This window comes from Phyllostomus hastatus, unplaced genomic scaffold (assembly GCF_019186645.2).
Source record: "Phyllostomus hastatus isolate PE091 unplaced genomic scaffold, TTU_PhHast_1.1 phas_contig_17, whole genome shotgun sequence".
Lineage (NCBI taxonomy): Eukaryota > Metazoa > Chordata > Mammalia > Chiroptera > Phyllostomidae > Phyllostomus > Phyllostomus hastatus.
In genome coordinates, this window is record NW_025333664.1 from 33,119,775 (window position 1) to 33,135,502 (window position 15,728).

The 15,728-nt window shown below is 38.4% G+C and overlaps 1 protein-coding gene across 5 annotated transcripts in view; it reads right to left on the minus strand.

Annotated features, from left to right (window-relative positions):
* Positions 1 to 9,622: 9,622 nt before the first annotated feature.
* TASP1 (taspase 1) overlaps positions 9,623 to 15,728 on the minus strand; it is a 295,111-nt gene continuing 289,005 nt past the window's right edge. For all 5 annotated transcript variants that reach the window (XM_045833625.1, XM_045833624.1, XM_045833623.1 and 2 more), the window contains one exon: positions 9,623 to 10,600. In XM_045833625.1, the coding sequence (XP_045689581.1) occupies positions 10,513 to 10,600 (88 nt within the window). In that variant the 3' untranslated portion in view covers positions 9,623 to 10,512. The remainder of the gene's footprint in view (positions 10,601 to 15,728) is intronic.

The window sequence follows — 15,728 nt, forward strand, 5'->3', positions numbered from 1 at the left end:
GGAAGAAAATCAAGACTCAAATCAATGATTTGAAACAAAAGGGAGAGAGAAACATCCAACCAGAACAGAATGAAAAAACAAGAATTCAAAAACATAAAGAAAGGCTGAGGAATCTCTGGGACAACTTTCAATGTTCCAACTTCTGAATCATAGGGGTGCCAGAAGGAGAAGAAGAAGAGCAACACATTGAAAACTTATTTGAAAAAATAATGAAGGAGAGCTTCCCTAATCTGGCAAAGGATCTAGTCATGCCAGTCCAGGATGCTCAGAAAGTTCCAAAGAATTTGGATCTAAGAAGAGACACACCAAGGCACATCACAATTACATTAGCCAAAATTAAAGATAAGAAGAGAATCTGAAAAGCAGCAAGAGAAAAGGAGACAGTTGTCTACAAAGTAATTCCCATAACACTATCGGTCAATTTCTCAAAAGAAACCATACAGACAAGAAGGGGTAGGAAAGAAGTGTTCAAAGTCATGAAAGGCAAGGACCTACCTCCAAGATGGCTCTATCCAGCAACGTTATCATTTAGAACAGAAGAGCAGATAAAGTGCTTCCCAGATAAGGTCAAGTTAAAGGAGTTCACCACCACCAAGCCCTTATTATATTTGTGCTCCCCTGCATTTAAATTAGTGAACACTGAGTAAAGGAGGTTGCCCACCATGCTGTGGGTAGACATTCAATCAGTTGAAATTCCAAATAGTACAAAATTCTCCAGGAGACTTTCTTTAGACTTCATATGCACCCTTGAAACTGGTTCTCCAAGTTTCTGTCCTTCAAACTACTGCATAATTGGGATTCCTGGGTCTCAAACCTACTGGCCTACATTGAAAATTTGGATTTGCTAGGTTCCGTAATTATGTGAGCCAGTTCCATATAAAAAAGTCATATCTATAATCTATGTACAAACACACACTCACACACTCATCCTACTGGTTCTGTTTATTGGGAAAATTCTGCCCAATACAACATCTGTTGTTATTAATATAGTCAAATTTATATCTGCTATTTAACATTTTGTTTTCTATATGTATCATGTTTTTGTTCTATTTTTATCTATTTTGGTCCTCTACTCCTCCTTTACTGCTTTGTTTTGTATTAAATGCAATTTAATTCCTTCAATAATTTTTTTACTATTTAGTTATTTTCTTAGTGGTTACTTTAGGGCTTACCACTTATACCTTAATTTATCAACTTTAGATTTATACTGACACAACTCCTGCAAAAAACAGAAATGTTACTCCTATATGGCTCTATTCACTCTTCTCCCTTTTTCTGCTACTGTTTTCACACATATTACATCTATAGATGTTATAAATGCAACAACATGCCATTATTTTATGTCAATTAAAGAAGCAGAGACAAGGAGAGGAAGTACATTTTTGTAGGATTGTTATATTTACTTCCCTCCAGACAACATCCAGCAAGGAAATGGGGGAATCCCATTCTTACAATCTCATATTATTGAATCCTGCCAATAACCTGAATGACCTGGAAACAAATTCTCCCCTAGCACCTCACAAAAGGAATGACACCTTGCCAACACCTCAATTTTTGTCTTGTGGGAGTTGAAGCAGAGAAACAAGCCAAGGACTTCTAACTTACAGGATTGTGAGATAATAAATTTGTGTTATTTTAAGCTACTAGGTTTGAGGTAATTTGTTACAGCAGCAATAGAAAATTAATACACTTCTCCAAACGGTCTCTTCCATGTTGCCAGGAGGAACCTTCATTTATTCATTCAACAAATATTTACTGAGGACCTACTATGTGCCAGGCACTGTTCTAGGTGCTGGAGGTATAACATGGATGACACAAAAATTTCTGTTTTCAGGGTGTTTACTTTCAAATAGAGGGAGACACATAAACCAAACAAATATGTCAGTTACATGGTAGATTAGAAAGTAGTAAGTGCCAGAGAGGTGAAAAAGCAGAAAAGGGATATTCAGTGTCTGGCAGGAGGGTGGTGAGGAGGGTACTCTTTGAGAAGGTAACGGTTGAAAAAGGAGTTGAAGGAGATGAGAGGGAGAGGAGCAAAGCCTTGTGCATCCATCTGGAAAGTGTAGTGGTTCTGAGATGGGAGGATGTCTGGGATGCTCAAAGAACAGCAAGGAGGCCAGATGGCTGGAGCAGAGTAAGTGAGGAAAATGGCAGGGAAGGGATCCCAGGGACCAGTAAGGGCTCTGGGCAGGGTGTATTGACAGGTTTTGAACAAGGAGCACTGTGATCAGACTCCATCTGCCTGCCAGGTCAACAAGTAACTGTGGGCAAGAACGAAGACAGGGAGACCCTGTAAGGGCACTGTCTTAATAACTCAGGTAAGAGATGATGGTGAAAAGTGGTTGGATTTGAGATACATTTTAAAGGAGGGCTGACAGCATTTGTTGACGGATCGTCTGTAAAATAGGAGGTAAAGTAGATTCAAGGATATAAGGTTGGTGGGCCCCAATGAGCCTCGCCTCTGTGTTCATGCTTTTATGTAGTCCCCTCCTTTTGAATCAGGGCTAAGCTAGGTGACTTGATTTAAGCAATAAATGTGGCAAAAGTGATGCTGGGCCAGTTCTGAACCTAAACTTTAAAAAGATGTGACAGCTTCTGCTTTTGTGTTCCTGGGAAACTTAGGCCACCATGTCCAGTGGGAGGGGTAACATGGAAATACCATGTAGAGAGGACACGTGCAGAGGGGGAGGCCGGAGCCTATGTGGAGAGAGAAAGCAGCCCAGCCCCCAGCTCCCCCTCCCACTGAACGGAGCACACCAGTGATACCAGCAAGAGCAGCAGAACCACCACTGACTGAGGCCAAGCCTAGCTGATAGAATTGTTAGAAGATAAAACAGTTGTTAAGCTTCTAAGGTTTGGAGCTGTTTTGTTATACAGCAATGGATACATGAAAAAATGACCTCAAGAATTCTGACCTCAGCACCCCAAAGGATTGAGTTATACCATTAAGCAAATGGAGAAGACTGCTAGTTAACAGGTTCGAGGAAAAAACTTGGGTGGACAGGTTAAAATCTTATTACTTATGAATGGAAAAGAAGAAGGTTTTTCTTAATATATTAGAAGATTTTCTATCTCTTAAGTGTTGTTAGATTTTCTAAGGCCAGGAAAGGCCAAATGAGGACACTTTTTTTCATAGCTTTTACAGAGAGAGGGAGAGACAAAAGCATCAATGTGAGAGAAGCATTGATCAGTTTTTTCCTGTAAGCACCCAGAACAAAGAGTGCCTGGACCAGGAATGGGAGATCAAACCCATAACCTAATTTTGTGCCCTGGCTTGGAACCAAACACACAATGCTTTGGTTGTGGGGAAAAGCTCCAACCAACTGAGCCACACCGGTCTGGGCAAGACCAACTCTTTGGCTTTCCAACACAATAGCAACAGCAGAGGTTAAAGGAATTGTTTAGGTTTCTTTTCTTTATAGCTTCTTAAACTCAGTTGACAATCAGTTGGATCCCCATAGCAGTTCAAGGCAAAGAAACCCTTGCCCAGTTTTTCTGGCTTTGCCGCTGTGGTTTCAGTGCTTCACACACTCTACCATGTGAAGGAAAAACCACCATGCTCGCTTTCCCACCCGCTTTCCACAACTGGTCACCAAGAACCACCTTGGGCTTGGCTGATGGGCTTCTGGAAGCTGAGTGCACAGCCTTGGAGGGAGGCCCTTGCCAGTTTTATATTTAATCCTTCCTGTGGCCATATACCTCAGAGACAGCAGCATGCAGAAAAGAAAAACTGCCTGGTCAATTTGGTCAGCATGTGGGTCTCTGATGATAGACATCTGGGTTAATACCTTGTGAAACCGAATGCAAATTGAGATTGAGGAAAAGCAGTGTATTCCTTAAGAATTCTTAACATCCCAGAACAAATATTAATGTAAAAAGATTACTTTTATGTTGCCGAACTCCTACTCACTCATTCCCACCTGTAGCTCACTACATTCAATCACGCATATCTCCTCCCCTGCTTAATCAGCTTTGGGAAAGGTTTAAAATACAGCTAAAGTAAAACAAATTAATCATAAACACAAAAGCTCATTTTTTTTCTGGGTTCAACCTTTCCTTGAGCCAGTGTTCCTGGGAAGGAGGAGTACCTTCCACCGCACCCCACTGCTAAGCATTATATTCTTAGGTTGGACAAAGACACTGCACTTCCTGGCACAAATGGATTCTCAAACTTTGAGAAAATGTAGGGTTTATGTCAGAACAAAGTTGATGTGTTTGACTTAATAAACATTTTAAGAAAATGTTGGGACACATTAGCATTTTTTAACAATAAAATTATGTTATGGATATCCAGGCTTGAAAGATGACATTCAGGAAACAGGCACTACATGAGGTTGTCACAGGATGGTCATTGTGGAGGTATGTTCATGACATGGGGACACTGGCAACCTCTGTTTAGGTCTCTTCAAATCTCAGTCATAACATAAGTCTTTGGCTATGGTTTCTTCCAACTGCCATTACCACAATTCCAGGCATTTCCTTTAAGGTGTCCATCAGTCCTCAGTGGACTGCCACCACCCAGCTTCTGTCTATCCACTACTTCCTTAAAAGTGCTTGCTTGTTTCTAGCACTCTGATGTCTGTCAATACTGACTTAGTGATAAACCTCAACTTTTGTGACTCATCTAGCCTTATCACTTGGAGAATGTTCGTCAGATGTTAGTGATGAAAATGGTTCACCAGGAACACAAGGTAGGAAGAAAGGACCCAGTAGAGGACTTGTGTACAAGCACACGGATGGGTCCACCCTCTGTAGGAGTGGGTAGAAAGGCTGACCAAAGACTTGTGGCCCAGGGTAATATGGAACAGAAAGTTTCTTGGTTTCAAGTACCCCAGAAGCAACCCTGAAACAAGGAGTGAAGTATAAGTAGTTCATTTGGTAGATGACTCTGTTACAGATGGGGAGAAAGAGACTCAATTCAAGAGGCTCCCTCCCCATTCTCAGTTCTTGTCTTGCTTGCAAGAGAATAATTCCATTGAGAGATAAACACATATAGTGGAAATGAGATAGTAAGTTTATTTATGAAGCACATATGAGCACAAAGCTGCAAGCAGGCACCTGGCTAGTCTAAATGACCCACATATAGAGGAAATGAAGTTGTTAGTTTGTTAATAAGTTTATTCTATACACTTGAGCTGAGGCTACAGGTGGGTACCTAGCTAATCTAAGTACACTGACTACTGAGTTATATACCTTAGCTAGCTTCCAGGCACCCCTCCTTCTCCCTCTTGGGAATAATGTACAGCTACAAAGGCTTTCCTTCTCAGTTAGTAAAGGCTCTTTGTCTCAGTTACTGAAATTGTTACAAAAGCTCCCTTTCTAGGCATAGAATCTCAAGGACTACTGCTCCCCCTACTTTCTTATACGATGCCCTCCTGATGATCAGGACACCTGGCAATCTTAGTAAGATTGTTACAGAAGCCTTCTTTCCCAGCAAAGTCTTAAGGACTCTCCCTCCTGTTCCTCCTGTGCTATTTTGCTTGCAATGCTCAGGACACCTGGCAATCTTATCAAACTGAGCTCAGGATGCTGAGTTAAGTGGTGAGACATGTCTTCCTTTTGCTTCTAGCCTCCTGTGTTAAGTTCTCTGTTAGATTGTAATGGCGAGGGCCCTGCCTTTATTTTCTCTCTGGCCACTCATTCCTAGCTGCTACCTAATTTCTAATATTTATAATATTCCAGGAAACACAGGTAGGAAAGTTGAGAAGGGCATGAAGAAGAGAAACAAGCTAATACAAGGTGTATTAATCAGTCAACTACTACAGAAGGTAACTAGAGCTTAATTCATGTGGAAAATCTCTCAAAAACTGTATGAAACACGTATCTCAGAATTATCTCACCCAAGGAGCAAGGGAGCAATATTTTTATACACCAGCTTCTATCACCTCTTCAGAGGTGCAGATATTCAGGGCCCTCTGAAACAGAAGACCCATAGGCAGTGACAATGGCCTGTTCCTGGACACCTGCCAAACTGGCTTTCATTAGCTAAGACCTTCCATAGTGCTCACTGTATGAATCTATGGCTTGAAAAAATGGATGCTGACTGTACTGTCAGGACTGTGATGGATTTTCACAAACGTTTTAGGATAACGTATGTATTCAACAGCATTAGTGGAACCAGCCTTGCATAGAGAAGGAGCAAATGAGGTATTCTATAACCCTATAGGTCTAGACATCTCTCCATGATATTATTTAGCGAAAATTGAAGGTTATATAACTACATTTGAGGGTTCAATATAACCCCATTTTGTGTTCAAAACACACAGAAAATTTATGCATAAAGAATCTATAAGGAACTCCATTCCAGGAAGACAAACAATCTAATTAAAAAATGGACAAAGGACCTGAACAGACACTTCTCCAAGGAGGACATACAGAGGGCCCAGAGGCATAGGAAAGGATGCTCAGAATCACTAACCATCAGAGAGATGCAAATTAAAACCACAGTGAGATACCACTTCACACATGTGAGAATGGTCATCATAAACAAATCAATAAGCAACAAGTGCTAGCGAGGTTGTGGGGAGAAGGGAATCCTAGTAGTGTATTGTTGGTGGGAATGCAGACTAGTGCAGCCACTGTGGAAAACAGCATGGAATTTCCTCAGAAAACTAAAAATGGAACTGCCTTTTGACCTGGCAATTCCACTGCTGTGATTATGCCCTAAGAACCTTGAAACACCAATTCAAAAGAACCTATGTACCCCAATGTTCATAGAAGTGCAATTTACAATAGCCAAGTGCTGGATGCAACCTAAGTGCCCATCAGTAAATGAGTGGATCAAAAAAAACTATGGTACATTTACACAATGGAATACAATGCAGCAGAAAGAAAGAGCTCCTACCCTTCACAACAGCATGGATGGATCTGGAGAACCAGTTGGTGAAAGACAAATACCATATAATCTCACCTATAAGTGGAACCTAATCAATAAAACAAACAAGCAAGCAAAATATAACCAGAGATATTGAAATAAAGAACAAACTGACAGTAAGCAGAAGGGAGGGGGGAAGGGATAACAGAGGGAAAAGGGGGAGGGTCATCAAGGAACATGTATAAAAACCCATGGACAAAGCCAAAGGGGGTGTAGGATCAAGGTAGGAGGTGGGGATGGGCGGGATGGGAGGGAGTGGTGGTGGGAAAATTGAGACAACTATACTTGAACAATAAAAAAATAAAATAAAATACTTTAAAAAGTTTCATTCTAGAAAACTTAGAAAATAAATGTATAGTGAAATATTTTACAAAATCACCTATAGTTCTACATGCCCTTTTCTGTGTTAATATTTTGGCATAATTAATACACATTATTTCTATGTATGCTTTTAAAATACCAATATGTATTCAAATTTTCAGTTTCTGAAATTAAATTCACAGCATTAGCATATCCATGTTAAAAAACTTAGTATACCTAATTTCTAATATTTATAATATACCAGGACAGTGATGCATGATAATTTAACTATCCCCTTACCTTCAGGCATTTAGGATTTTTAAACTTGCTTCACTAAATAAAAAGAATTGAGGTCAAGAAAAAAAAAGGAAACTATAAGGATACAAACTTAAGTGTTACTAATTGCTGTTTTTAGGGAAGTGGGGTTACAAGTTCATTTTTTTCCTTATCTTTTTTGGATTTCTTATAATAAGCATGAATTGTTTTTATAATAACAATGACCAGATTTAAAAAATTCCAAACAATCTCAAGGTTCAAGAGTAATTCTAGCACTTTTCTAAATCTTCCCTTCTTCTCTCCCTCCATTCAATGCTTCCAAACAGGGCAACCTTGCTTAGCTGCAGTTAACCAGCACGCAGCATCACCACTCTGACACATGGGAGAAAATGAGGAATTGGGCACAAAAGGCTCTGAGCAGCCAAGAGAGACATCACCATAACCATGAACTAAAACTCTTCCATTTTACTCACAGACGAACACTTAAGACTTAGCATTTCAGACTTGTTTATATGTACTTTGAACATAATTCTGACATTGATATCTGAGTTCAAGTTCATACTTAAAAGTCACAGTTAAAAGATGAGGCAGGGCCTGCCATAGGCAGACATAGGAAGCAGAACACCTGTCTTAGTGAAGACAGGACAGAGCCTAGACATGGCTGCCACATGTGTCGCCAGCCAGCGCAGGCACTCCAGGACCCCTCTGCCCCCTCATCAAATTTAAAGACACCACTTGCAGGCCCCAGGCAGGATCACAGTGATGACCTTGATGAATCCAGAACAGACTTAATTATACCCAAGAAAACCAAACATCCTATGTTCAGGACTTAAAAGGAAATAGAATATAGGCAATATAGCTAAGATCCTCCACATTAAAAGTGAACATCTTAAAATATAATTTCAGAATCTTGGTAATATAAGCCAGACTAGGACATGAGGTCATTTTCTTATATGTTTCTATCTTTTCTACTTTTGTGTTAAATGAAGTTGATTTTATATTTGCCAGTATCCTATGGTTACAGAATCTGTTCATTAACATCTGATACTATAATGAACTCATACTACCCATAACATTTTTTGCCTTGTGATTCTGAATGTCACCTTTTTTTTTCTCCCTGGTTTCACAATAAAATTTAAAAAATAAAAACTGGAGAATAAAGTCTTAACAAACAATTATGGAGCCATTCTTCTTCACACTGACCAGTTTTTAAACTTTTCTTAAAAGGGGTCTTTAACAAGCCCAAACTTTTAAATATGAATAGAATAAAGTCAAAGGGAGATGAAAGACATGGCATTCCTGATGAAATAGGTCAGATGACTTTTCAGACTCCAAAGTGTCCTGATAGTTTTATGTGATCCAGTCCAGTTCCTTAAAAAACCCTGCCAACAGGTAACAGGTCTTTGAAAGCTTTTGAAGCCAAAGGCTCCCCACCAGCCAGCCCATCTCTCACTAAGTTCTCAGCCTCATTAAGAATGAGAAACAGATACCCCGGCACCAACCTGTCTAGAGAACACAGCGAGACAAATGTAATTGCCTGTACTAGGAATATAAGTCAGCAACTCCCAAATCATTCCTATTTACACTCACTCCATTTTGGTTGTCTTTCCTTTATAATTTGGCCATATATCGATGTCAAATATATAATTTCATCTAGGGTTTTATCAGTTACCGCCCAGAGCCATGATTATACTGTGCAGGGAACTTCCTCTCCCTGAGCAAGTCTATCTTTAGTAGCTTCTTGATAGCCACTTCTTACACAGAAAATCAAAAGGAAAGTCTTGGTTTTCTCATGTGGCTCCAGAACCACTAAATATAATATTTAGAAGCATTTATCAACTGCCATCTTTGAGTTTTCAACTGCCAGTATAATTTTTCAAAGCAAAGCATTCTTATTCCTTCCCATTGTTATTTTTATCAAATTGCAACAGATATTGTAGGGATTTCTATACTGACCATTCAATCACGTACTAAGTTCAACTTTTTCCTTGCTAGTGTCCAACCTAACTGCACAAACGTAAGGCTGGATTTTGAATAATCAGAATCACAGCAAGAAGGCCAAAGGTATGATTCTAGAAGAAGTAATTTTTTAACAAACAAAATTAAAATTGGCTTGCCAATCTAGGATTCAAAGGTAATTTATTAGTCTGAAAAGAGGAGTCACACACTATACCCAGTAATATGATTCTTTTATTTTCGTGCTTTTACCTTAAAAATATATTTAAACAAGAAACAAATATTGAATTTTCCAATAAATTTTGCTTTCTTATTTACAGTGTTACATTGTAAATAACATTCTATTATACACAAATTAGGGACTGTGCATTACTGTATGTTCTCTTTACATATTCTTTCATAATATAGTACATACAGCTCGAAGCTATGCAATATTTAAGCTTAGAAAGGCTTAAGAAGTACAAACTTTATCAATAAGACTATTTTTTAAAAAGGTTCTGACCTTAATTCTCTGCTAGATTGTTTCACTGAAACCATTCTCTGTTAAAAAAAAAAAAAAGCCCCATATAAGGGATGAGAATAACAGTTTAAGTTACACAGTATCCACTTAAACTGGTTAACAAATAAAAACACTTTATTACTCATTACTGTTATTAAATGGAGCACTACCACTGTCAAATCACTTCAACAAGTTAATTTACTCTTTAATTCAGACACATTACATTAACGACAGTTGGTACCTCTTTATGAAATAAAAAATGTTTCCTGCAACTTTAGGTTTGACTTGTAAACAGTTAAAGCACACATTTTGTAAATATGATTTAATCATTCCTGGTCTTAAGTTATACAATAAGGAGAAGTTTCTGTTTCATCAAGGGAGAAGCAAGCATGTGCGCACACACACTCATTCAGTCTCACTCACCCACAAAGGCCCGAGTGTCACTAAGCACTAACTATAGCATCACTAGTGTCACCAGTGGTGCACAAGGTTGCAATAGGAATTATAAAATGAAGACAACAAAACATCTAACTTCAGTTAAAAACACCAGAAAGTTCAGGTTCTGAAATGCCTCTCAGGTGCTTCGTGCTCATTCTGAAGGTTCAGTTCACTGGGCTCTCCAAGCGGCAAACCCCACCTTCGATTGCCACGGACTGTCCTGCCACCGCACCGGGAGGGAGTCTGGAAATGTGAGTCTGCAGAGAGGGAGACAGGAGAGCATTAGAAGTGCCTGCTGTGTCCCCGCCCATGTGTGACAAAGGTGGAGGCAACACCACAGTATCACAGCTTCTCTTGCTTCTGAGCATCGACAGACTGTAATGGTGGTCACCTTTAGACACTGAGATCCTGCTTGTTCAGAACTCTCAAGGAATATTTTCTGAGCATCTCTACACCTAAGCACAGCACTAGCACCTGGAAATACAGAGCGATAGAGATGGCCAAGGCCCCTGACAGTGCAGAACCTACAGTTTAGTCATATTCAGAATAGTAGTGGTTTCGATGCCAACTATATCGGTTATATTCCAGTTCTCTGAAAACTAATAATTTATATACATTTTGTCTTGTGAACATTCAAAGCAGCTAAGAATACCTGGTTCATGTTTATACTCACAATTTATTCCTTAAAGGATTTGTATAGCTAAGAAAAACTCAGATAATTCAGTGACCTAAAGTTTAGTGAGGCAAGGAAAAAAAAAAGAAAAATAAGATGTTTACAAAATAAGGTGAAGACTGACAGGAGGTTAACACTTGAAATCGAGCCTAAAGGATCACAACAAACCAACTGCTCAGAGAACAACTCCTCCTAGTACTGAGACCAGGGGGAATTTCTTTTGTAGGGCTTCATATACAGTAGGTGCCATGTACAGTGGATCGGTTGCACAATGGTGAGCTCTGTAGAGCTGAGTGTTACATGACTCAAAGGAGGCTACCCTGAGTGGAAGACAGTAAGCTGCTCCACAAGGGGTCAGGAGTCAGCAACCAGGAATTCCTTTTTTGATGGTCCTGCTTAATCCAGGGATAGATAAATATTGGGAATTTCTAAGAAGAAAAGAGGGGCTGCATATCCTTTAGGTAATCCTCTCTAGTTCAGTTTCTTTAAACAAGCTTTTCCTAGGGACTAAAATGAGGTGAGTTCAAGTCCTGGCTGGGTTGTTAGATGCAGTTGGTGAGGTGGCCAAGCTTCTGGTGGGACTGATGTCCTTGCAGGCAACTAAATATGAAGCAAACATACATTTTAGAGAAGTAAGATAGTTGGTCTGTAGTTGACGGTGGACATTATTCTCAAGTCTCACTATGTAAGTCCTACTAGAGTAGCTGACATAAGTCGACAATGTCTGGAAAACAGGAAATGTTCTTTCGGAACTTAGTTTTCCGTGTGCAAGGCAGGAAACAACCTGTAACCTTCAAGGTGAGGACCACTGACTTTGGGGTGGAGAGCTGGGTGAGGCAATCTCTGTGGTATTTCCTGGGATGCAAGTATCAGTGAGTTTACTCACCAGGCTCATGCCTCGAGGAACTATGTCACAGAACCTGGCCTCATCACATCTGAGGGCCAAACCTGGGTATCACCACAGTTAAGACAAACTTGTGAATCTCATGTCTCTTGTGATGTCTCATTAACCTTGTGGGAGAAGTGAGAAGAAGACGTGTTGTTGGATTCTTCTACCTAACAGCCCTTGTGACATTAGGCACAAAAAGCTTAAATCCCACAATTCCCAGGGCTCAGTATCGATGGGGCCACTTTTATTTTTTCAGGACTTCATTAACATGAAGTGAAAGAGAGCTGTTTGCCTAGGCATCATTTATCAACTTTTTTAAAGTTTTTAAAATAAAAAGATCCCTGAGAGGACAGAAGCCCCTCAGTCAGTTTCATCCCTGATCTCACCCTCTTCAATTGTGAACACAGGCAGTTTTAACAGGGGTCAAGAACAAAGCAGAACCACTGTGCAAAACAGTATGGTGGTTCCTCAAAAAATTAAACATAGAATTATCATATGATACAATGTTTCCATGTCTGAGTATATGCCCAAAACAAGTGAAAGATGGGACTCAAAAAAATGTATATACAAATGTTCACAGTAGCATTATACACAATACCCAAAAGGTGCAGGCAACCCAAATGTCCATCAATGTATAAAGAGAAACAAAATGTGTAACATGCTTACAGTGGAATATTATCCAGCTTGATAAAGGAATAACAATCTGGAACATGCCACAATATGGATGAACTTTAAAGACATTATGCTAAATGAAATAAGCAACTCAAAAGGACAAGCATTGTATGATTCCACTTATATGAGGTACCAGAAGTAGTCAAATCCATAGAGACAGAAAGTAGAATGCCCAGCTGTAAGGAGGGAGAGACAGAGAGGGGTGGTCATTGTTTAATGGTATAGCTTAAGAGAATGAATAAGTTCTATAAATATACTAAGTGCCACTGAACTGTTAGGTCTTGTACATTTTGTCACCATTTTTTAAAAAAGTAGTAAAAAAGCCTCAACAAATTTTAAAAAATGAAATCATGTCAAGCATCGTCACAATGGCTTGAAACTAGAAACCAACTTCAAGAAAAAAAAACCTCAAAAACATGAAGTCTGAATAACATGGTATTAAATAATGAATGGGTTAACAATGAGATCAAGGAAGAAATAAAAATGTACCTGGAAACAAATGAAAATGAACACGCAACAACTCAAAACCTATGTGACACAAGAGAAAGCAGTCCCAAGAGGGAAGTTCATAGCAATATAGGCCTACCTAAAGAAAATAGAAAAATCTCAAAAAAAACAACCTATCCCTACACCTAAAAGAATTAGAGTGAGTAGAAGGAAGGAAATAATCAAGATCAGAACAGAATTAAAAGAGAGGCTAAAAAAAAAAATCAAAAGATCAATGAATCTGGGAACTGGTTCTTTAAAAAGATAAAGAAAATTGACACACCTTTAACCAGACTCATCAGGAAAAAAAGGAGAGAGGACCCAAGTAAATAAAATCAGATATGAAAGAGAAGTAACAACTGATATCACAGAAAAAACAAGGATGGTAAGAAATTTCTACGAACAAACTATATGCCAAGAAATTGGACAACCTGGGCAAAACAGGTACATTTCTAAAAACATACAGTCTTCCAAAACTGAATTGGGAAGAAGAAAACCTGGACAGATTAATAACTACTAGCAAAATCGAAGCAGTAATCAAAAAACTGACAACACATGAAAGCAATGGACCAGATGGCTTCACAGGCAAATTTTACCAAATATTCAAAGAAGAACTAACACTTATCCTCAAACTAGTCAAAAAAATTCAAGAAGAAGGAAGCTCCCAACTGTTTTTTTTATGAAGCCAGTATTATCCTAATTCCAAAACCAGGTAAAGACACAACAAAGAAAATCACAGGCCAATATCTCCAATGAACATAAATGCTAAATTCTGAACAAAATATTGGCAAACCAGATCCAGCAATACAGTAAAAAGATCACATACCAGGATCAAGTGGGATTTATTCCAGGGATGCAAGGGTATACAATATTCACAAATCAATAAATATAATACATCACATAAACAAAAGGACAAAAATCAAGTGTTCATATAAATAGATGCTGAGAAAAGCATTTGATAAAATCCAGTGCCCATTTATGATAAAAACAGTCTAATGGGAAAAAAGGGAGCATACCTCAACATAATAAAGACCATATACAAGAAACCTACTGTCAACATCATACTCAATGGGCAAAAATTAAAAGCATTTTGCTTAAGATCAGGAACAAGACAAGGGTGTCCACTTTTACTCCTCCTATTCAACATAGTACTGAAAATTATAGCCACAGATATCAGAAAAGAAGTAGTAAAAGGCATCCAAACTGGAAAGGAGGAAGTAAAACTGTCATTATTTACAGATGACAAGATAATGTATATTAAAAATCCTATAGATGTCATCAAAAAACTACCCACTCTAATAACCAAATTTGGTAAAGTAGAGGGATACAAAGTCAATACTCAGAAATTGCATTGTACAATGTACAATGACATTTTTGTACACTAACAATGAACTATCAGAAATAGAAACCCCATTTATCATAGTAATAACAACAACAAAAATAAAGTACCTAGGTATCAATTTAACCAACGAGGTAAAGGACCTGTACTCGGAAAAGCACAGAATACTGAAGAAAGAAATGAGGAAAATACAAATAAATGGAAGCATAAATGTGTTCATGGATTGAAAGAATTAACATCATTAAAGTGTCTATACTGCCCAAAGCAGTCTATAAATTCAACGTAATTCTCATTAAAATACCAATGGTATATTTCACAAGTCTAGAACAAATACTCTAAAAGTTTATATGGGACTAAAAAAGTCCCCAAATAGCCACAGCAACCTTGAGAAAGAAGAAGAAAGTTGGAGGAATAACAATAACTGATATCAAACTATACTACAAGGTCACTGTAATTAAAACAGTCTGGTACTGGCATAAGAACAGACACACAGATCAGTGGAATAGAACAGAGAACCCAGAAATAAACCCTTGTCTCTATGGTCAATTAGTATTTGACAAAGAGGGCATGAGTATACAATGGAGTAAAAACTGTCTCTTCAATAGATGGTGTTGGAGAACTGGACCGGTACATGTAAAAAAATGAAACTAAATCACCAACTCATAACACACACCATACCACACAGAATAAATTCAAAATGAATGAGAGACTCAAATATAGGTCATGATACCATAAAAATCCTAACAGAAAACATAGGCAGTAAAATTTCAGATATCTCATGTAACAATACTTTTGCTGATGTATCTCCTAAGGCAAGGAAAAAAATAAACAAATGGGACTACATCAGATTATGAAGCTTCTGCATTGCTAAAGAAAACACCAGCAAAATGAAAAAGGAATTGACTGTATGGGAGAATATATTTGCTAATAATACATTGGACAAAGGTTTAATCTCCAAAATATATAAAGAACTCATAGACTCAACACCAGAAAAACAAACAATCCAATTAAAAAATGGTCAAAGGACTTGAACAGACACTTCTCCAAGGAGGACATACAGGTGACCCATAAACATATGAAAAATTGTTCAACATTACTAGCCATCAGAGAAATGCAAATTAAAACCACAATGAGATATCATTTCATACTTGCCAAAATGGCAATCATTAGTAAATCAACAAACAACAAGTGCTGACAAGGGTGTGGAGAAAAGCGAACCCTAGTGCACTGTTGGTGGAAAAGCAGACTGGTGCAGCCACTACGGAAAACAGTACGGAATTTCGTTAAAAAATTAAAAATGAACTACCTTTTGACACATTGATTCCA